At 41.3% G+C, this 22336-nt stretch overlaps 1 protein-coding gene across 8 annotated transcripts in view; it reads right to left on the bottom strand.

Annotated features, from left to right (window-relative positions):
* Positions 1-1754: 1754 nt before the first annotated feature.
* The window catches only part of LOC139932417 (voltage-gated potassium channel subunit beta-2), a 51205-nt gene continuing 30623 nt past the window's right edge, over positions 1755-22336 (bottom strand). For 5 of the 8 annotated variants that reach the window (XM_078288356.1, XM_078288357.1, XM_078288351.1 and 2 more), the window contains 13 exons: positions 19726-19769; positions 19379-19416; positions 18332-18411; positions 16901-16945; positions 15844-15888; positions 14658-14701; positions 14348-14434; positions 9580-9665; positions 9368-9488; positions 8936-9030; positions 6352-6472; positions 3374-3462; positions 1755-1844 (listed from right to left, as the gene is read on the bottom strand). In XM_078288356.1, the coding sequence (XP_078144482.1) occupies positions 1755-1844; positions 3374-3462; positions 6352-6472; positions 8936-9030; positions 9368-9488; positions 9580-9665; positions 14348-14434; positions 14658-14701; positions 15844-15888; positions 16901-16945; positions 18332-18411; positions 19379-19416; positions 19726-19769 (985 nt within the window). Of the gene's footprint in view, positions 1845-3373; positions 3463-6351; positions 6473-8935; positions 9031-9367; positions 9489-9579; positions 9666-11692; positions 11738-14347; positions 14435-14657; positions 14702-15843; positions 15889-16900; positions 16946-18331; positions 18412-19378; positions 19417-19725; positions 19770-22336 lie in introns of all 8 variants that reach the window. The other 3 variants (XM_078288352.1, XM_078288353.1, XM_078288355.1) reach the window with 2 other exon arrangements.

The following is a 22336-nucleotide window of genomic DNA, read 5'->3' as shown; positions in this document are numbered from 1 at the left end:
CAAGCCTCATAGTTCTTGCCATAGCATCTGTGTGTGGCACAGTGAATGAACACCACACAGTTTATGGATCTCTCTGTCATCAGTACAGTGGCAGCCAGCTGAGAAGCAAAACTCAGTGCATTTATGCTATGCACTAAAGTATGATAGCACATGTACATTTAAGTAGTCTTGTATGCTGTGTTACAATATAAAGGGATTAGTGGTGTCTTTGGCTTTGATAGGAACGAGCAAGTCTCTTCAGTCACATGACGGCAATGACAGAAACCCAATGTGTCACACACATACAACTGTACACACAGACACAGACACACATTTTGTTGTACAGCAAGTTAATCTTTTCCAAACAGGCAGTATAGTCAGAAAAGTGCTGTGCATGCCTAAATAATTGTCTTGACTGAGCCGTTTTATTCCCTAAAAAAACCCCAACTTTTTCAAGGTGCAGTTAAAGGAGGGTTCCTTTGTTGGACGGGGTTGGGGGGCTCAGCAGCTGTCATGCAGGTCCCAATCTGCACAGAACTGAGCTTATGGTGAATTGTGAGCTTTGTAAATTGAATGGCGAGCCAAGCCTGCACCATGCCATTGTATTTTATCTGCTCACAGATATGCAAGACAGTAAACACTGTATTTGAATCAAATGAACAAAAAAATCCACATGAAAAACTCTAAGTGTGAAGGGGTCTACTGTGAAAATATGCTAGGGGCAATGATGAGAAACCCCTGGACCATCACTGCTGTCAGCTTGTGCTGCACCGCGCAGCTCCGCGGGACTTAATCTAAACTGTCTTGTGGAATAACGGATGGAAACGTAGAAAGCACTTAATGCACCGTAGCCATTATTGGAAGTGACAAGAGTTAGTGGAGCAAGGTCCCTGCGCCTCACTAGGTGCTGTGTGGAGGCCGTTATGTGGCTGAGCATGGCTTGGAGGAACAGCTTTTGAGAACGGACAATTTGCAGCAGTCAGACAGCTGCTGCGAGAACAGAATAGATGTTGCGAGGAACACGCTTTTTGGCCCAGTTGGTTTCAAGAATTGCATTTTTGGATGGGAAATGCCTGCGCGACTGAACAAATTGAAAAGCTAGTATTCCGAATGTGACCTACTGTTGTCTCTGTTCAAGCACGCTTGTTTGTCAGTAAGCTAAAGAGGATAATGTGTTACACCATGTTGTTTTGTGCTCCATGGGCTTACAATACTTGTCAAAATTTGATTAATTTGCATGATACAGTATGATGCAACAGAATAACTTTGAGACTGTTCTACAGACTGCTGCCTTGGCATGTTGCAGTCAGCTTTGGTATACCAAGGAAATGTTTCTTGCTAAATGATAAGCTAGTGTCAAAAGTGCATCAATGGTTCAGCTAATGGGAACAAAGCAAAGTGTTTCAGTGTTTCCCTTGATCTTTTTCTATTTTTTCTGGGAAGAGAGGCATTTCAAACTAAGGGAAAAATTCAATGCATATTCTAGAACTTGCTATTGTTAATTAGGGGATGAGTGGATTTAAATGCGTTCAATCATATACCTCATATACTGTTAATCTGCTTCCTTGAAGAGTGGGACGTTCTCTGCTCATCACCCCTACTGCGTGTCTTTGGGAAACAAAATTCCGATGGTTTCTATTCTGCTCAGTGTTTGCTGCACTCTGTCAAATGGCTATATTTTTCCTATGTGCGTTGGTGTCTCATTCATAAGCAGCTGGCGCAAAAACAGAGGCTGATATCAAGCTCCGGTCGTTGACGGTCCCCCACTGGCGCTTCTAGGATCTGTAGTCCTTTTTACTGTAGGGCTTGTTTCCCAGGATGCTGTCCACCTCGTGCACGATGGACGATGACAACTTTGGAAGAACCTGCAGGAGGAGAAGAGTGGAAGGAGCGCAAGGAATCGATTAGTAGAAGTCAGTGATTGTGGAACTGACTCATGATGCCATTCTCAAGTTTTGCACATGATATGACATCATTTCACCTAACCAAATGGTAATGGTAAATGTGGTAAATGTAACCAGACTGCCAAAGTTTTATCATTGCGATTTTACAATGGGAATTTTACAATGTCATTACAACTGTCAAATTCCAGGAACTGTTGTTATGAATGGATCAGTTTTATTAGTTGATGCTAGGTAAGGTTAAGAGATTGGTCTCTCTGCTTCTTGTACAATGGATTTCTCCCTGTATGATTGTTGAACTTCGGTGCAAAATGATGAGTCTAGAAAGCTAGAAATATCTCAACGTGACATCACATCGTCTACATTTTGCCAGTTATCCACAGGAAAAAGAAAAATATACTAGCAAACAACAAAAAGGACCCAGGAATGCAAGGTGTAACAGTGTTAAAGTGTTTTAGGGCGGATTTTTACTTTAATATTTTGCGTGACGTCCTCTGATAAAGTGAAAATTGGGTATTTGAACCAAATGTATTTGTCAAAGGGCTCAAAACTCCAGTGAGTCTCGTGGGACATCATACAGTGTACACTAAGCGTTGGTTGTGACCCTGTATATACTTCACATTCTCTAAATAATAACACATATTCTGTAGACAAAAAAGAGAAATTGGAGGAAGTGATGCTGAACAAATCTCTGCACCCAAGAGAGAAGAGATTTCCCCGTCTGGCTAAAAATAGCACAGCTTCCACCACGGTAGGAAAAAAAAAAAGCACAGCAAATGCCCCAGAAATCAAATTAGGCAGATGTTGCTCCTGACTCTGCACAGCCAGTTCAATTGAAGCTGCTTCATTTGTCCCCTTTGGGCAAAGACACAGCTTGACCTTATTAGCTTGTTAAGTGATAGAAATTAATGAAGCGACTTGCACCATAAGCTTGCTTTTGTTGGAGAACAGACTTTGATTTTGAGTCATGTTTTTGCTTTTGTCTATAGAGGAAAGAACATGAAATTCACAAGTCTGATCCCTAATAAATATGAGTTTTCAAAGGTGATATTTTTTGGATTGGAGCTGCCGATGTCTGATAATTTATCCCAATATTCAACACCTTTAAATTTGACCATTTAAAAAAAAAAATGACATGCATTCAGTGTTTCCCCAGAATTTTATTCTTGTCAGGGTGGAAACGCCTCTGAAACAGCTTTTAGACCATCATGGGACACTAGAACTCTCCATTGAAATGCAGGATAATAATAATAATAATAATAACATATTCATACATACTTATATGTAATCCGTTCAAAATGTCTTCTCAGAGTCATTTTGGGCTAAGGGCTTCCCATAAACGACCAAACTGCAAAAGTATCAGAGGTTGATGACACTGACCGGACCAAACACTGTCCCATGTTTGGTGTTGTGTTGTGTTATGTGCTGAACCAACACAGTGGTTAGACCTACTGTGTATGTGTGTGTGTGTGTGTGTGTGTGTGCTGCCTAACCTGTATTGCTCCTATATTCTCCATCAGCTGGTCGGTGCTGGAGGCTCCCAGCAGGACGGAGCTCACTCCCTCGTTCCTCAGGCACCAGGCTGAAGGAGAGCACAGAAATCTATCATGAAAGCAATCCTGTTTAGCAGCCATGGGTGTGTGTGTTTTTGTTTGGGGATGGCGGGAGAGAGAGAGAGAGAGAGAGAGAGAGAGAGAGAGAGAGAGAGAGAGAGAGAGAGAGAGAGAGAGAGAGAGAGACATCTGTACCACTGGACAGGCTGGGACTTCGTAGGGAATTCCAACATGGTGTGTGTGTGCACGTACATGCGTGTGTGTGTGTGTGTGCTAGTATGTGCATGTCTTTTGTGTACATTTAGTCACTGACAAAGACTGTTACTGACTGCCCAATCATGACTACAATAGTCATGTCATACAGGTAAAAAATTTTGGTAATACTTTTTATGACATATATACAGTGTTTTATAAGGACACTCATAAGGAATTTTATTATACAACTTTGTTGATTACTCAGTTCTGATTGGCCAATGATGTCTGTTATTTCTGAAAAAAGACAGTTTCACATAACAGACGCTGTTTCACATCTGATCGTATCACTAAACAGTTAAGAGGTTCAGTCCATTTTGTTGATTTCTAATCAAATTAACTAATACAATTTCCAATGTATGGCATGAAACAGGTATAATCTGTATGGAGCATTGCTATAAGAAAGACATTCTATGTCATTTGAGCAGCTAAAACAGAAATTCAACCTGTCCAATAAGGATTGTTTTAATTAAGCTGCAGCTGAAAGATTTTGTCAGAGTTCCCCCCAAGGGCAAGTGGAAATTACCTAATATGTCACCTTTGGAACAATTATGTCAATTATTGTCAATTACCAATTGTCAATGTCAATTACCAAGGTTTAAAACCATTTCCAGAATGTATGAGGCTCTTAAATCAAGTCAACCTAGGCTGGAACCAGCTGATCCAGACTCAGATGGGAGAGAGACCTGCATGGGAAACTGGATGAGGGCCTATGGAGTGACTTGTGTAGTGACTTCCACCCTAAATTTGACATGTAGTTTGAGTAAATTTAAAGGATAAGTTTGGTGATTTTGAACTTATATTTAATTTGTCTCTCACAGACCTGTACTACTTGGACCTGCAGATACTATTGGCTTCAGAGTCAGCTTGAAATGGCGAGCCCCGTTGCTAGGCCTCTTGCTGCAAACAATGAGTCCAAATGGGGTTTGTCAAAATATCTCCAAAAAAGATGAAAGTGATATAGCAACCAACCGAAATATTTCTATCCACAGCCCGGAAAGCAGCAGCACTGCACCATTTCCACTCAGTAGACAGTCTTCTACCAAACTCTACCCGGCTCCATGTGCAATTGTTTACAATCTGACCTGACTGATCGCAAAACTAGATCACACCGCCAGTAACGCACTTTCACCCCACAGCAGTCTGTGCTGCAGCAGAGAAAAATAGTTCAGTGATTTCCAGATTACAGTGTAATTACATTAAACCTTAATGGCGGAATTGTCATGAAATCAAAGCTAATTTCAATTTATGTACTTTTGCAACGTTTATGTTTACTCTCAACTTCCATGTGGAGCCTACAAATGGCTTTTTTGGAGATATTTTGACAAACCCCATTTGGACTCATTGTTAGCAGGCCTAGGAATGAAGCTCGCTGTTTCAACCGACAGCTGACTCTGGAGTCAATATTCTCTGCAGGTCCAAGTACTACAAGCATGTAAGAGACAAATTATATATAGGTCCAAAATCGTTGAACTTTTCCTTTAACTTCCTTCATCAGCTTTTGAAAAAGAGATCCCATATTGCCACGCACGCCATTGTGGATATGGCTATATAATTCATTTGAAAATGGCTTATTTGCTCCAAAACATACATAGCACACAACTGCCAATCTTTATCGCACTTACCTCATCAGTTGCTTCTCAGCAACAAAATGAGTCAGAAAAAAGTAGTCGCATCGTCAGGGGTCAAGTAAGGACTACTTCCAGGCTACATCTTCTTCATACTGGCCTGACCACACAATTCATGCAAGGCATTATGGGCACTGGAGTCTTTGTTATTATCACAACACAACGGAAGTTCAAATGGCTTGTTACTAGCTTGTAATGAAATCATTTAAAATCAGTATTTCATGTCAAATGATTAATGTCTTCGGTAAGTAGCTGTATAGTCAGTGGGATAATGTACAGCGAGCCACCACTTCAGTCTTTATTCACCCTGTTGGGGCGAATTTTGCAATAATGACAGCGGTGCAGACGCTGTACATACTCCTGACATAATGCACTCATAATGCCTTCTGACCAGGCTTACAAGAACACATAATACTGATGTTTTATATCAGCGCTCATAAAACATTATAGCTATAACTTATGATGAATTATAAGTAAACACATCTTATGAATGTTTCCGACTAGTTATCTATCTCAGTTTTCCCATTGATTTTATTATGCAGATGTAATGCTGTGGATGTAGTATTTTATGAGGGCTGATATAATGTATCAGTGAGCATTATCTCTTCTTATAAGCATGTTCATTAGGCATTATTAGTGCACTATAATTCCTTATGAGTGTCCTTATAATGTACTACAGATAGAAAGTGTTACCAAGTTTTCTGACCTCAGCTGAGAGAAAACACACATTAGAGGACGATTCTGGCCACAGTGAATGTGAAGCACTGGATATTTTCCAGTGTGACCTCACACTGGAAAATATCCAATCTCCCTTCTAAAAATTCACCACGGATGGAATTATCCTATAACGTGCGATGAAGAAGTGACAACCAATTCCGACTGAGCTGCCACAGACGCACAGAAAAAAATGTTAGACGTTCCAGTAAACAAAAACGAGGACGTCTGACGTATGCACGTAGGAATGGGTGGATGCACAGGAAAGGACGTACAGACAGAGAGAAAAAGAGAGAGCGGCAGGTATGTTTGCTTTGGTTTTACCAATAGCAAGCTGGGGCAGAGTGCAGCCCAGCCGCTCAGCGATCGCCTGCAGCTCTTTCAGCTTCGCCTGCTGACGGCGCCCCTCCTCACTCAGGATCTTGTCCTTCATCCACTGGTAACCCTGTTGCAGACAGCACAGCACATAGCTCAGGACTACAAGACCCACAATCCTCTCTGCCTGTGGGACACCAACATCCTCCCAGTTAGACACCTCCCTTCATTAGGCCGTTCAACCCTGATCCACTTTTCCGAATGGCAAATTTGTGCACCCTAGGGCAGTAGTTCTCAACCATGTGCCATTAGGAGTCCTCAATATGCGTTCTTGTGCATTCTTGTGTCCTCCATGACGCGTTTGACGTAATATCTAACAGTTGAAGTACGATTCCATAGCAAAAGAACGCTGAGGATGGAGGACAGATAAACATCCTGGGAGTTTACTTGCCAACAGAGGATGCATCAGGTGGCGACTTGGCCAACAAGAACGGATGGGAAGCCCCAGTATTCACTGCAATGCAATAAACTAGCTGGTAGGATAGAATATAATGTATTTTCTGTTAAAATACTAACCAACAGTAGAGCACCTTGTTCTTTTTGAATCACTACTTGTGATTCTATTGGCAAACTATTCTATTGTGAACTATTGGCAAATACAGTGAAAATAATTTGTTTTTATGACAGTTTGTTCAAGAGCAAAGTCTTAGAAAAGTCTGGACTGTATTCACAGTGAATGAGACATTTTCATCCTTAAGTGCTGCTGTTTTTATAACAGTTAATATAACTATATACTGTTGATTATTTATAGAAAATAGTCTACACATCCTAATGAGAAGTATGTGGCTGGCTGAACTTTTCTCTATTCTGTCTATTCTAGGCTCTGCTCTGGATAACGCAACTCTGAGTCATGTTCAGCATTTAGTCTGTTTCTGTACTTGTTCTTCAGGTGTGCCAATGTAGAGAAACCTGACTCACATACATATGCAGTGCCATACTGAATGAGAATATCTACTGCTTTTTCAGCCAAGCATGAGGAGTCTACTTGTCTACTTGAGTGTACTTGTCTCAAAAAGTTTCTTGCTGCCATTTCTGGCTTGAAGTGTCACTAAAACCTTCATTTGTGGAAGAGTAAGACTCGCATCAGGCGAGGCTGCAGCTTGAAATGGACACCTCACCCCGAGGTCAGGGAAGTAGTGTTGAAAGTTCTCTTGCAGGCTAGCTAGGTGTTCGATTATGTCCCTTCTCAATGTCTCACTGAGGAGTGGATGATTCTTCTGGGAAGCAGACAGCACAGGAAACATCCCATGGTCTTCAGAGTCCATCTGGGCCCGCCACAACCCCAGGCGAGCTGTGAATCCTTGGATGCCATCCTCAAGGTTCAAAATGGTTCATTTCTTCCCCTGGAGGTCTATGTTCAGTTCATTCAGTTTTATGAAGAGAGCTACCAAGTAAGCTAGCCTTGCCAGCCACCGCTTGTCATGGAAGAAGTCAGCTAAACCACTACTCTTCTTTTCTTGGAAGGCCTTCACCTCCCCCCTCAGTTCCCATTTTCACCACCTTTACAACAGAATCCATAACTCATCCTAGGTTGGGTTGTAGTTCTTTGCTCGCTACACAATGTGTTATTTTGACACTGGGCACCACTATACACCCAGATTTGTGCCCTGTCACCACCAGCACAAACTCCAACACATTTTCCCCACTAAAGCTTCAGTTTTTTCAAATTTGATTCAATAACTAGGAAAATGTCCTCACCCCGTGTTGTTTTCTCAAACTGTAAAGACGGTCTCTGTTCTTCAGTCCATCTGAAACTGAGAAGATGCTCTCTGTTCTTCAGTTCATCTCAAACTGTAAAGATGGTCTCTGTTCTTGCATTCTTCAGAAGTTAATTCTCCCCAAGACAACTTGGGAAGAAACGTTCTCTACAAGGAAACAACCATTGACTTGGCAAGTTCTAAGTTCACTGATTAGTTCATCCTCTCCAGTTGAAGGTGTGCTAATCATTGAACTTAGATGGTGTAGTAATTGGTTGGAATGTCAACCTGCAGACTCTTGATGGCACATGGTTGAGAACCACTGCCCAAGGTGGTAGGGTTTTTACCTTGAGCTTATGGTATCAATCACCAGGCAAACCATGGCAAGAAAAATAACTTGTCCACACCTATGCATGCACAAATGCAATGTCCAGAATCCCTAATTCCCCCAATACACACTCACACACACTTTCAGAATGATACATTTTCTTCTGTTTTGGATTACATCTGAATTTGGGTTTACTACCACACATCAACAAAACAGCTTGTGAGAGACGCTGTAATTCAAATGACCATTCTGATAAAATTGTCCTTTCTTTTTAATGTATTTATTACACATCTCTTAGTGGACAAGCATGGCATTCAAGAAATCCATAGACAGCCATAGATCCGATACACACACATGATGAAAATAGGTAGGCCTATGTATAGATGTCCACATTCAATTATCATACATACAATGTCAGAAAGTAAGAAGGTAGAAACAGGCTAACTGGTTGGGAGGCTGTGGCACAATGGATTCACATGAGGAGTAGAGATAGAAGTAAGAGTGTTACCTTAAGCGAGGCACGTGAATAAGGGGGAACCCCACTGTCGTACTTCCCTGAGATGATCCCACAGGCCAGTGGAGACCATGTCATGGCTCCCACGCCTGCACACAGAAAACACGGCTTGACAATGTATGACAACTTTTGCTTGTTTAAAGCAAGAGGTAACTTTGAATATTGACTTATACCAAAGATACCAAAGGGACAAGAGAGGGAAAACATCTAACGTTGGTGAGTGCAGCTTTCTCTGGATGGAGCGCTTGTTTGCTGCTGTTTAGGTGACACTTCAGATTTCACTCTTAAGTTTGTGATTTGTCTCTTCCTGTGTGGAGAAGTTTTTCTACAAGTGACCATACCAACACCAGAATTTAATTTGGGCAAATAGGGTGAATCTATGGAGTCTCAACTACGGGGGATGGGATGCTCTTCTCAGCTGCTCACCTATCTTGTGGAAGAGTTCAGGGAGTTGCACCTCCACCTTCTCCCTCTGGAACATGTGGTATTCGGCCTGTTCGCAGATGGGTGGGATCAGGTTGAACTGCCGTGCCACAGAGTACGCCTCCTACAGGACACACAGGGAACAGCCGATTACAGAACCGATGTGCACCATGCATTGGGAATGCACTGGGAGGCTTGTGAGTGTCTGAACTCACCATGATCTCCATGGAGCTCCACCGTGACGTGCCCCAGTACATGGCCATCCCCTGGTTGATCACATGGGTCATCGCCCTTACCGTCTCTACCAAAACACCCCAAAACAATTAAGTTACATACATTCAGCAGACTGATCCACAGAGAGACTACAACAGATAGAAAGGAAAGCAACCGCAAGGAGAAAGAGGAAAAAGGTCAGATGAGGAACAGGTTTGGACAAGGAACAGACACATAAAGGAGCTCAAATGTCTTGAGGTATTTGAGGTCTTGCGACAAGCAGACTGCTTTGAAAAGACAAAGGAAGTGCAGCACAAAATAATGCACTCTCACCACCAAATATTCCCAGCTCACATCTGTATTTAGTTGCTTGCTGGTGCATTTTACTGCTGTCAGCTCTGTTCATCTGTTCATTTTGTTTGGAATTTGTGGCTGCACTCATGGATACGACAGTTCTTGTCTACCTCAGTTTGGCAAAAGACAGGAATAAGCACAGAGAAAAAACAGGTCAGCAGGGACAAGGAGCTCTACAGGCCTTCTACTACACCATACCACATGCAAATGAAATGGCTGTCTCTTTAGATACTTTAATAAGAAGGGGATAAAGGTCAGTAAAAGTTTATAGTGACAGCTTTGATTGGGTTTGCTGAAAAAACGTCAGTTGAACACCAGGGCAGGGTATGTGTGTGTGTATGTGTGTGTCTTTAAAACAGGCAAGGTGTGTACAAAGAGAGAAGTTATCTTGCAAAATGAACTGAAGTCAGTAGGAAATAAAAACAGTGAGCTCCATCCAGACACAACCTCTATCTGATTGCTATAAGACAAGTGATTCAAACTAAACCCGGTTCATGAAAGCTTTTCCATTTGCTGTTTTAAACACCCGGTGTCTGGTAGCTCTTTCCTGGGAAAAATCCTCTGGCACACAGGAAGAGATGCATTTTACGCTTCCGGTTTGTTTGGAATAAATAGAACTGGGTAACAGACAAAGAAAAGAGCGCCACCTACAGAAACTCAAACTTCATCACTGACATCAACAGACAATCGAAGGAAAAAGACGTCACAGTCCCACTCGCACTGCAGTGCAAAAACACCACAGTAATGAGCGCTTAGCACCCAAGATGGATACAGAATTCAGAACAAAACAAAACAAACAAAAAACAGGATCTCATGGATTACCACTTAAACTAGGTATGGGTTAAATCACTATTGGCCCATTGGATCAATCAAAGCAAGCTGGACCTCAGAGTACAACAGGGACCCTTGGGACCTAATTGGGCCCAAATTAACTACAGAGTGACCAGGTTTCAATACTGGGCTAATCCTGTGATACATCCTCACTGACACACCCACAGACTCAGTCCGCACTGACCAACACAGCCCAGCTCTTACTGAGCTGCTCTGTCCCAAGCACCTAATAATGGTGATTATAAACATCATACTTTCACCATGCTGTTAATATCAATCCTATAAAGAATAGGCATTATTTAAAACCCAAGATATTTGAATTCATTGTTGGCATTTGTCATTATTGTGAGTTTGAATTCATTTAACTTTTTATTCATTTTGATGACGATAACCATTTCAGAATTTGAACCACCACAACTCTTCATCAGATTGGTTAAATCCCACACCAGCATGGTCTCCCCTTTCAGTTTCAAGTATTCCTTCTTAAAATTGTGCATGGATAACTGATATGTTTTTTATTTTTAAACATCTCTTCGGGAGCACTCTTTGAAAGAAGATAAAGGGTCATGATATAAAACTAATATTTCTCAGCAGCATTGCTGTTTTGTACTGAAAAGTCAAGTGCAACCTGGAAAAAAAGACGTGAGGAAAAGAGACATCTATTTTGAAATGAAAATGAGAAAACCAAGTGAAGGGGAAGAAAATGTGAAAGAAATGATGAATGTGTGGTCCCTTTCATTCAGCGACCTCCAAACTTTACAAGCTCCACCTTCGCTACTGCTACCACCAGGGAAGAAGTCTGGCATTTTATGGAATCGAGGAGGGTTTCACAGAAGGAAAAAGGGTAGGAGACTAATTCTACCAAATCACTGCCATAAAATGCTCGTTTTGGAGAGGTAGTGAACACTTTTCACTGAGGGTACCATGTACCTTCTATGATGAATGTTCTGGACTTTGAGGTGTGAAATGGGTCTCCTGGTGACAAAAACAAAACAAGACTGTGAACAATTTGTGAATGACAAGACAAAGATTCCCATCATGCACGACAACCAATATAATGTGTTCAGGACAAAGGAAATGCTATTTCAGTGGGTTACAAGGATTGAAATCCAGCAGCAATCATTTAAAGTGTCTAGTTAACTTTTGCATATTGTGGAAACTGCTGAGCAATGTTGTTGCAGCCCATGGGATCAGAGCAAATAAACAAAAATTATTATAAAGCTAATAACGCATCCCAAAAAAGTCTCCATACCAAATTGAAGTCCTTAATTTTCAAAACAGAGCCATTAACAGTGTGTCACATGCATGCATAGTCTCACATGGGGCATATAACAAGCTAATTAAAACAAGCACAACAGTTGATGTCCCATCGCAGCTGGATTTTTCCCAGGCTACATCCAAAGTCCATGCATGTTCCATTGCTTATGAGTGTGTCGTCTCTAGGAATCCCATGCTTCAGCTTTCTTTAAACAGCTGAGGTTACTCTCTGCATACTGTGTCCTTAGCTCAAACAGGAAAAAAAACAAACAATACAACATCCGCACAAGAAGACCATGGCATGCCTCTTTCTCTGGTGTCGCCTATCACAGCGCATCAAGGCCGCTGTCAACAAGCAAACACAGCTGGACACCCAAATGCCAAGCCATGATGGTGCAGGACAGGCGGGTTGTGGTTGTGATACCACCATACAGCTGACAGCATCACTGTACACCGTCAGTGTACCAGTGTAACCCCTCCCAGGGCTGCGCTCTGTCGGCCGATGTTACGCAGTCCGCACATCAATGAATGCCATGCCCTACGGTGGGTCACACTTTCTTTACATTCATTGTTTAATGGCATTGGGACTGACAGCAGCTCAGCTCTACACTGACAACTCATTCTCAATGTGGCTGAGATCAGATCCTCAATGATCCTGCCCACTCCCTCCACCTGAAGTGTCAACAGGGGCGAGTTTCTCCGATAGCAGATGATCTTGAAAAATTCACAAGACACTTAAAAGAACAATCTGAAGACATGTCTTGGCCAGTGTTTCCGAAAACGTGGTGTAGCTCAGGGGTTCCTCGAAGGCATTTGGTGAGCTTGAAATTAAAGTTCTATCTGTCACAAACTTGACTTAACTTGACTTAATGCTTGTGTTATTTATTTTTAATAATCTTTGGGTTAAATATTTAAAAAGATAAAGTTATATCTCAGAAAGAACATTTCAGCTTGGTAGTATAAGGTTCTATTTCCTATGCAATCACAAACGTCAATGTAAGGACCAATCAAAATCTAAATCTCAGAAGGGACCAATCAAAACCTTCCTTTCAGCCATGTCCTGTCAGAGACTAGCTAATGTAACCTCATATAACCAGACTGACCTTACACAATTATAACGCTCTATCTCTGTTTGGGCCAATTTCTAATTGTTCTAGAATTTTTATATTTTACATTCAAAGTACCATGGGGATGCAGGCCTTGAGCTGTAAAGATACATTTCACTACATATCAGTTTGGCCAGCTGGGATGTCAAAACTTTGATGCTCAATAACTCAGATCTCTACCCAGATGGAACCTTATAATTCCACACTCATGACTTGTCAGATTGAGAGGAATACGTGTCAGTCATGCACCAACTGAAGACACAGTACAGCTGCTCTCTGATTCGTTGCATTTGCAAAGATTCCTGCCTCCAGTGCAAGTTTAAACACTGGACTGACCTTGGATAAGTTCTTACATGAGTCCATATTGCCCATGCCAGCACAGAGGCCCCACAGACACTTAATCACAACAACCCACCAGTCATGGTGACTCAGTAGTGCACCACTTTCGCTCTAAATGCAGAGAATGACTATGCATAACAACTATGCTACCTATGCGAATAGACAACTATAAAAAGGCTTCATAATTTTCAACACTTTAATGCAAAGTCAAAGCAAAGATATATTAGAGTTTGGATTCTGTATATGTGTATCAGAGAGTTCATGTGTAAATCAAAGTATTTCACCTTATATTCCATGACTACTCCAGTTTTCTTGAACTGACAAGAGAAATAAAGTCGTGTGTGGGTTGTGAGGGGTTTTCGGAGAACACCTATGAAAACAGTGTTGTTCTTGTAGAGAAATTTCAAGATACTCTTTGTGCTACGAGGACTTTGAGAAACCCACCCCTACGCAGCCGGTGGATAATTTAATACTGCTCATGCATAGTTTCCCCGATAAGGGCAACAGGCAGCAGTAACATAATATTAGCGACATTTTAGTCATAGTGTGATATGATGGTACTGAAATTATGTAGTTTTTAAGGGGATGTGTGGGGACAATGCTGTACTGTATATTAACACCTATTTTTTATGTGTGCAGGGGTGTTGGCGCATCTGTGTTCATGCTGTAGATGTAGTGGGTTTGAGTATATGAGGGTAAGACAGAGAGGATATGATCCTGAATTGTCATTTCTGTTGTATTTATGTATGCAGTTGTTCTCTATCATGCACTAGTCCAGTAGAGCAGAGTTTCCCTGCCAGGATAGAGAAGCTGACCTTGCACCCTGTCCGTTACAAGTGAGGAGACACAACAGCAGAGTGGCATGTTGAATGAGCGAGCCCACCTTCCATAGGTGTGTTAGGATCTGGCCGGTTTGCGAAAACCACGTCTACGTACTCCAGCTGAAGTCTCTCCAATGACGCTCTTAGACCTGTTTCATTAAGATAATCACACAGATTTAGTGTAGCATCACATAACAGAATGATGATGAACATCTTGGGTCATTTTTGCTTTGTCCTGTATGTTCACTTTGTGAGGAATTCTCTTATTCACACAAATAGATTTACCTTTGTTGCCATGACACTATGTCAGCCTGTATTTTATAGAGAAAATGACAATACATTAATCAGAATGTGGAAGCTAAAATGTCTTACCTTCAATGATATGTTTTCTAGACAATCCTCTTTCTGTTTCTGCCCTGAAAAGCAAACAATAAAGAAGCAATTAAGCATTCAGCAACTAATGTTGGGTTTGTTATGGATAATGAATTTAACCATAGAATGTCCGGTTATGATATATGACACTTCTTGGGTGACATTTCTGTATACTTTTTAAATAAAGCACAACAGTTCTTGACTACATAGTGTTTACATGTACAGTACATGTAGGTAAAATGAGCATGAGCCCTTTGTTTTTACATGATTTTGCTGGTTACTTTATACAAATTAAAGTGATTACGTCTGAAACAAACATTTCAAAGGGTGTGTAGACTTTTAATATCCACTGTACACACTCTGTTGGTAAGAAACTAACATGCAAAACACAAGGACAGATTTCATTGTGTTGGTGCCATTGATTGTACATGTGACCATCAGGATGAAGAGAGCATTAGAACAGATTTATAGGAGTAGGAGAAGACAACGCTCCAAGAACATTCAGGGCTGTATTTACTTAATGCAGTTGTGTGCATACAAAGTGCTGATTCTGATCCACTAACCTGTGCGCACAATCATTTTGCGTGTGGAAATGGGCTAGACACTTGCCAGGAGACTTTTAAGGCATCTGACCCAATTAATATGGATTTTGAGGAGTGGAGTGAGGATGGTATGGCGCAAAAATTTAGATTATTGAAATGGATCACTAAGATTGATTTACTAAACCAAAATGCACACGCTGTTTTACACACAGAAGAAGCACATACTAACAATAACCAGCAGTATCTTCATCAGGCAATGATTGGTAATTGCCTGAGGAAGACCTTGCTGGTCGATTGAACAAAGTTTCACATTCAGTCTTCTTCTGCTGTTGCTAACCAAAGCTGAATTTAAAGTACAACCGCTCCAAAGTGTGAATGAACTGCTCCAAACACGTTCACAGGTGTGAATGCGTCCTGGGAGGCACCAGTGCCAATGACCTTGGACTCAGACAGGCGTTACTGTGGCCTGCTGTGTTAGTCAAGGAAGAGGGAAGCAAACAGGAAGCATGTAGTGCCACCTCCACTGTGCTGCCTCACCTCAGCACCTGGTGGGAGGCCGATTGCTGCCATTACAATCATAGAGCAAGAGAGACGGAGAGAGAAAGAGAGGGAGAAATAAAGAGAGGCAAAAATAGCATACGTACTTTCCTCCCCAGAAGATCTTGGTGGTGATGACTAAACTGGAGCGCCTGTATGTGAGAACATATATCACCGTGAGAAGCAGATGATGGAAGTCTCATTCATTCTACTAAAAGAGATACTGACATCTGCAGAACACATCAGTGTAAACCTAACTGGAAACACAGTATACTGATGATACAGTTTTACTTTGACGTTTGCCTTAACCCAAAAATGCTGGAAATTCAACAGGAAAACAGCACTATATTACCACTATTCATAGCTTTTACCTCTGACATTTTTTGTTTTCGTTGACATGCAAATAGCACTTGGTATTTTGAAGCATTAAGATTTAAATACAGCAAATGTTTTAATTTGCATGCAAATGGACCTAAATCTGTGAGACAAAGCTGCTTTGAACTTTCTTATCGACCGTCATAGAAAGTGATAGAAAGTGTATTGGAATTTATTTCCAGCATATATATTTTACTGAAACCATTAGGTTACTGACATTGGCACAGCATCTCATACACATTACTGAATAACCAAATTCACTTTACTGGGATATTGGTAAAGTGCCTTCAACCGTGCACATCCAACAACACTGAATGCTAAATCTAGGGGTGTGGCAAACTGACGATTCCTAATATTTGGAAGCTTTCTCTTTAACTCAAGCCTTGACAACACAGAGTCCTTGAGACTTCCATTGCTTCTTGTCATTGCACAATAGAGTCAATTAAGAGCTGATTGGGAGCATTAAATCCACATAATGAATGTGTGAAAAACCTGCCAATATTGAGAGTTTTACCTTTCTCCTTGTCTTGTCTTTTACAAATGTCTCAAAACTGGATTGTAAGCTCTCTCCCAAGACTTTTGTTTTTGTTATCTATTATTGTGTCTATTGCTCTTGTGTTGAATTCTGGTTGTGGTTTGTTGTACTGTATCACTAGTGGCCGTTTCAGTAATGAGTAACATAAGTAATATTGTAAAACCAGTTTAAAAGTTTATCATATTCCTACTACTTTTAAGATGATGAACCTGCACAAAAAAAACAAAGACACACACATAATTTTAATACTCTACCTCCATCCTTTCTTCTTGATGATACTTCCCAAGACAAACTCAGCTCTGGGAAAGAGAGAAAAGAAAGAGATGAAGAGAGAGAGAGAGAGAGAGAGAGAGAGAGAGAGAGAGAGAGAGAGAGAGAGAGGTAATAAAGAGATGTATTCTAGTTCACAAGTTTGAACGTCACTTTCAGTGTATTGGAGGGAATTCCCCATCCTGAGGAAGAGGCTAATGAAGCTGAACTCTCCTACATTTATTTTTTTCTTTGCATCATTCATTAGTTTCTGACCCATTTGTTTCTCTCTTTTTTCCACACACAAATCCACAGTTTTGTCTCTCTGATCCTGGTTGACTATGTCTAAAATAAGGCAGCAGGGGCATCCTCCCACGTCTAACAACAGATGCTCCATCTCTGCCCAAAGCACTAATGTGTTCTTCATGAATGGCTCGCATTTGCCTCTGTATTTCCCAGAGAGCACATCTGACTCTAACTGACAGCTCCTGTGTGTGTGTGTGTGTGTGTGTGTGTGTGTGTGTGTGTGTGTGTGTGTGTGTGCTCTTGTATTTCTATACTTATGAGGACCAAATGTCTTTGCAAGGACAGAAAGATGAGGGAAATCCTCCAAAGTGACAACATTTTTCCCAGGTCTCACATCTTTAAGGGGCTAGTTTAGGATTAGGGTTTAGGTTTAGGGTTAAGATTAGAATTAGGATTAGGTTTTGGTTAGGTTAGGGGACTCTACAGCCAATATTGAAGTTATTTGGAATATGCATAGGCATAGGTTATTACTCAAGAGTCCTCCTTTGATACCGTAAGGGAAGAAAAAGAAAGAAATGAAACTCCCTGCAAGAGTCCATCCTATAAATAGGGAGTGATTCCTGAATCCAGCAGGATTTCCTGTGTATTCAGGTTTCTGAAATGGTTAAGTTAAGTATTTATTAGAAGTTAGAGAGTAGGTATCCTTGACAGGTTCCTAAGATGGTTAAGGTAAATATATTTCACAGGTTAGAGAGATGGTCATGGTAAGTATATTTGGTAGGTAGGAAGATGGTTAAGATAAGTATATTTTACAGGTTAAGGTAAGTGTATTTTTGCAGGTTCTTAAGATGGTTAAGGATTGGTTAAGGTTAGAATCAGGATAGGTTTAGATAGGGTTAAGGTTAGTTTTGGGTTAGTTTAGGACTTGGGTTTAGGGTTAAGATTAGAATTAAGGTTAGGTGGTCTATAGATTGGAGTTAGTATTAAGATAAGGCATCACCACAATAGCCAATAATAGGTTGAGTGGGATGTTCGGACCTTCTCTTTTAAGGGAAGGTCCGACTGAAATCAATTAATGCCTGCTGTGACTGTAAACAACCACTACTGCACTTGACTATGCATCTATATAAAACAAATGTGTGTGTGTGTATGTGTGTGTGTGTGTGTGTGTGTGTGTGTATCGCACTCACTTCCCGGCAGCATACACCTCAGCTGTGTCGAAGAGATTGATTCCGTTCTCGTATGCTAATGTCATCAGCTCCTCGGCCATCTTCAACAGGACGGTCAGACAGACGGAGATGAAGATGAGGACAGTGAGAAATCATTGCATTCAGAAACTGTCACAGTGCTTGAAGCCCGAGATATCGCATGGGATGGACAGATGAACGAATGAATGGAGACTGATCCATATTCTAACCAAAAGAAACAGACTATCACAGGCTGCGTTCACACTGCACCTGAAAATGTCCCAATTCTGATTTTTTCCCCTACCATGTGACACAGATCTGATGTTTTCTAATCAGTGTGAACAACAAAAAGCTGCATGGAGTCACGCTTCTTCAATTCCCCTCTGGACCACATGGATATATAGAACAAAACTGGAATCCTGAGGCATGCGACCTACATGTATTTGAAAGCTGAAATCAGAATTTGTCTGCATTGCTATGACAATAACTAAACCTTACATCATTCACCTGAGACAATTGTCATGATTCTGTCAGCCTGGCTGAGCCAGCCGTTAGCACGGAGGACAACCAGACACAACAAAGGGAAGAAAGCCAAATAGCGACTTGATTGGTATTCGGAGAGACGTCTCAATTCAGTCAGAGCTCGGTGCCACATACCGTAACTGAAACGTGCTGGGAACAAGTGGGAGAAGTATAGGTACAAAAACTGATTTGACGTCTTTTGTCATTGTTACTCTGCTCACGGCGTGTCTTTTCCACAGCGCTGTCAGATCATATTGGTATGGGACAGGGGTTACATCTTAGAATAACAGTCATACACAAAAATCAGATAGGAGCTGCAGTTCAGAACTGAGCATGAAGGCCTGCAGTGTGAATGCAGCCATAGTGAGAATATCCTACCAGAATGATTCTGATTGAATTTTTCCAAAACTGACTTCATAAACAGTTATTCATCCCATTGCATATTGAGTTGCATGTTATTTGCTGACGTCCAGGTCAGGCTTAGTGAAGCTGTAGATGATGAACTGAGGGAAAACTCTTCTCTCCTACCTCATCTGTTATCTGGCCTCCGAAGGTAACCCACGTGCCTGCATGGAGAGGAAAAACAAAATGGTTACACAGTGTGTGTGTGTGTGTGTGTGTGTGTGTGTGTGTGTGTGTGTGTGTATGTGTGTGTATGTGTGGGTGTGTGTATTACAGTAATCCTTCTGTCCCGCTATTCTCTCTGGAATCCTTTTGGCTTGACTTGTTTTTATCACAGGCAATGATCATGATGTTGTTCATGATGTACTTTCCCTGCCTCCCTAAACACACACACACACACACACACACACACACACACACACACACACACACACACGCACACACACACAGAGAGAGAGAGAGACCACACTCACCTAATCCAAGACAGGACACCCTCAGTCCAGATTTGCCCAGATTTCTGTTGACAGAAAAGAAAAACATAGTCTAGTGAGAACAGGCCATGGATTATAAATCACTTAAGTGCAGTGAGAAGACAACCATAATGGAATCTGTGCTGGAATAAGAGAGAACGATCAATATCACAAACTCTGGACACATTGACCCGGACTAAACAATGTCTGGCTTCGTCTCCATTGAGACATGGGGGGGTTGCATCACTCTGTGTGTGTTACAGAGTGCACAACAAAGGAAACACATTGATCTTCTGAGGACAGTAGACGCCCCAGCAGATGATGACGTGATGGAGAGACGGACAGCAGGAGGCAAACTTCTTCCACTTTTTCATCTGTATTTAACCTTGATTTACTACTGGGAAAACAAAGTGAATGGGAATAAAAAGACACAAACAATATTGTCCAATAATCAGTTAAAGCCAGGGGTGTAATGGAGGCTAAACCCACCTTAAAACAGTTTATTTATTTTATTTACAGAGTTTAACCACCTTTTTAGTTGGACATAAATCTTTTTGAAGTAAATTAGTACATCATAGTAAGTACTGTCAAAGTGATATCAGTCATTTGCCGGTCTTTTAAGGGAAAAACAAACAAATTAACGTTTTTCTGAAAATATAACTTATTTTTACTTCTATCGATGGTTGTTTGCCCTATGATGATCACCAACGAGAGGTCACAGTTTACCCTGCTTTTACAGTATATACCGATTTAATATATTGATTAAAACATTCACCAAACATCATGTAAATCCCTCACATTTAAAGTTGATCAGGTTCTTTATCAGATGTCTGAATCATCTCGTCACAGCATCAAGCTTCAGCAGCAATTTGGTTTCATATATGTTCAAAATGTAAAAGCTTTCCCAGGTCAGAAACCTGCAGCACCAGTCAAGCAATACGCAACATAAGACATGGTCATTTTTGGAGAACTTGATATATAAACAGAAACCACTGCTGATCTCTTCTCACACACTGCAAAAAACGTCCATCTTAAACAGTCATTTAGTCAAATCTTAGTTTTCTAAAAAGAAGAGAAAAATTCTGCCAATGAGGTGAAGTAACTCCACTTATTTCCAATGCAGTTTCACTTCTTTAAGGAATTTTCCAGAAATGAGTGTCAATATCTTGGCAGAAAAAGGCAGATCACTGCACTACTATCAAGAAAATGACACTTGATTCTACAAAATTCTTAAAACAAATTGATTTGCGTTGGAAACAAGTGAGATTATTGTGGAGATTTTTTGCAGTGCACCAAGAGAGGGCCAGACCACTTTTTATATAAAATACAGTGATGAGTATTTTAGGCCTCTAGTTCTAAATCTAAGAGCCGAAGGATAGACAGTATCTAGGGGATGAAGAGTGGAGTGTCATGTCTGTGGATTACATCACCAGAGTCTAAAACAGAGAGAGGTTGCTTTCACAATATTCTGTCTACAGAACATGAAGAAACACGTCTGGTTTCTATACAAAAAGCTTCATTCTGAGTTTTTTGGTCAAAGTACCAGTGTGGGTCTAAAAAGTATATCTGTCATCAATCCTTATACCTAAATATTCAAAATCTAATATCCAGTATAAGGGCAGGTGAATGCTGGATTGTGGATATACTGTATTCAGTCTGGCTATAGAGGACCAATCAAAAGGATGGAGGGTAAATGTGTGTTTGTCAGCTGTACAGAGGCAAACATTCATCAGTGTAAACTAATCAGGCAAAGCAGCGCTGAAGTCACTCGGCAGCCTTGGATACAGCCAGGGAGGAGGCGGGGAAGCGATCCCATTCTCTGCCGCGCTTTTCTTCCCTCGCTCCTCTGGGCTGACGGACGGCCAAGGTTGCACATCTCTTTTCTAACCAGCCGCAACATCCAAGGCCATCCTCTCACCTCCCATCTGTCTCCCTCCTCTTAGTTTAGTAGCTGCCGCTTATTGTACTCTCGGAGTATTCAGCCCTGAAAGTCTGAAGCCTGAATGGCTGAATGCGCTCCCTTTGAGTGTAACAGATTGAAAATGTACCCGGCAACCTTCGCAGATAACAGCACTGCCGCTTACATAAAGCTGCGAGGGGAAAGAAAAGAAGTCTGTCGGTTACCTTGGGAAGTGAAAAGAGCTCTGCTAAATAGATTGACTTCTGTTATTCATGTGAAAGCGAAGAGAAGAGAACATTTTGGCTCTGTGGCGTGTGCTGAGGGACTGACAGAGCTGCGGACCAGGTGAAATGACTGAATGCGCTCGCTACTGATTCGGCTTGAAAAGCAGACATCAAAACCTCTCTCACATGGCAAACAAATACACACACGCACACACACAGACACACACACCTACATACAGCACACATACAAATTCCATGAATGCCACGGTCTAAAGTTCTATGAAACATCCTCATCCTGTGAAAACATTCTCATTTTTGGGGCTGCAACAGAGAAGAGCGTCCCATCCTCACTAATTGAGATGCTGTAGATTCACCCTATTTTTCCAAATTGAATTCTGGTGTTAGTATGGACACTGTTGTGAAATTTTCTCCACACAGAAAGTGAGGAATCCAAAATTAAGAGTGAAATCCAGAAGTGTCTCCTAAACAG

The sequence above is a fragment of the Centroberyx gerrardi genome, chromosome 14 (assembly GCF_048128805.1).
Source record: "Centroberyx gerrardi isolate f3 chromosome 14, fCenGer3.hap1.cur.20231027, whole genome shotgun sequence".
Taxonomy (NCBI): Eukaryota; Metazoa; Chordata; class Actinopteri; order Beryciformes; family Berycidae; genus Centroberyx; species Centroberyx gerrardi.
The sequence above is the reverse complement of the archived record's forward strand: the minus strand, read 5'-3'. Positions and strand labels throughout refer to the sequence as shown.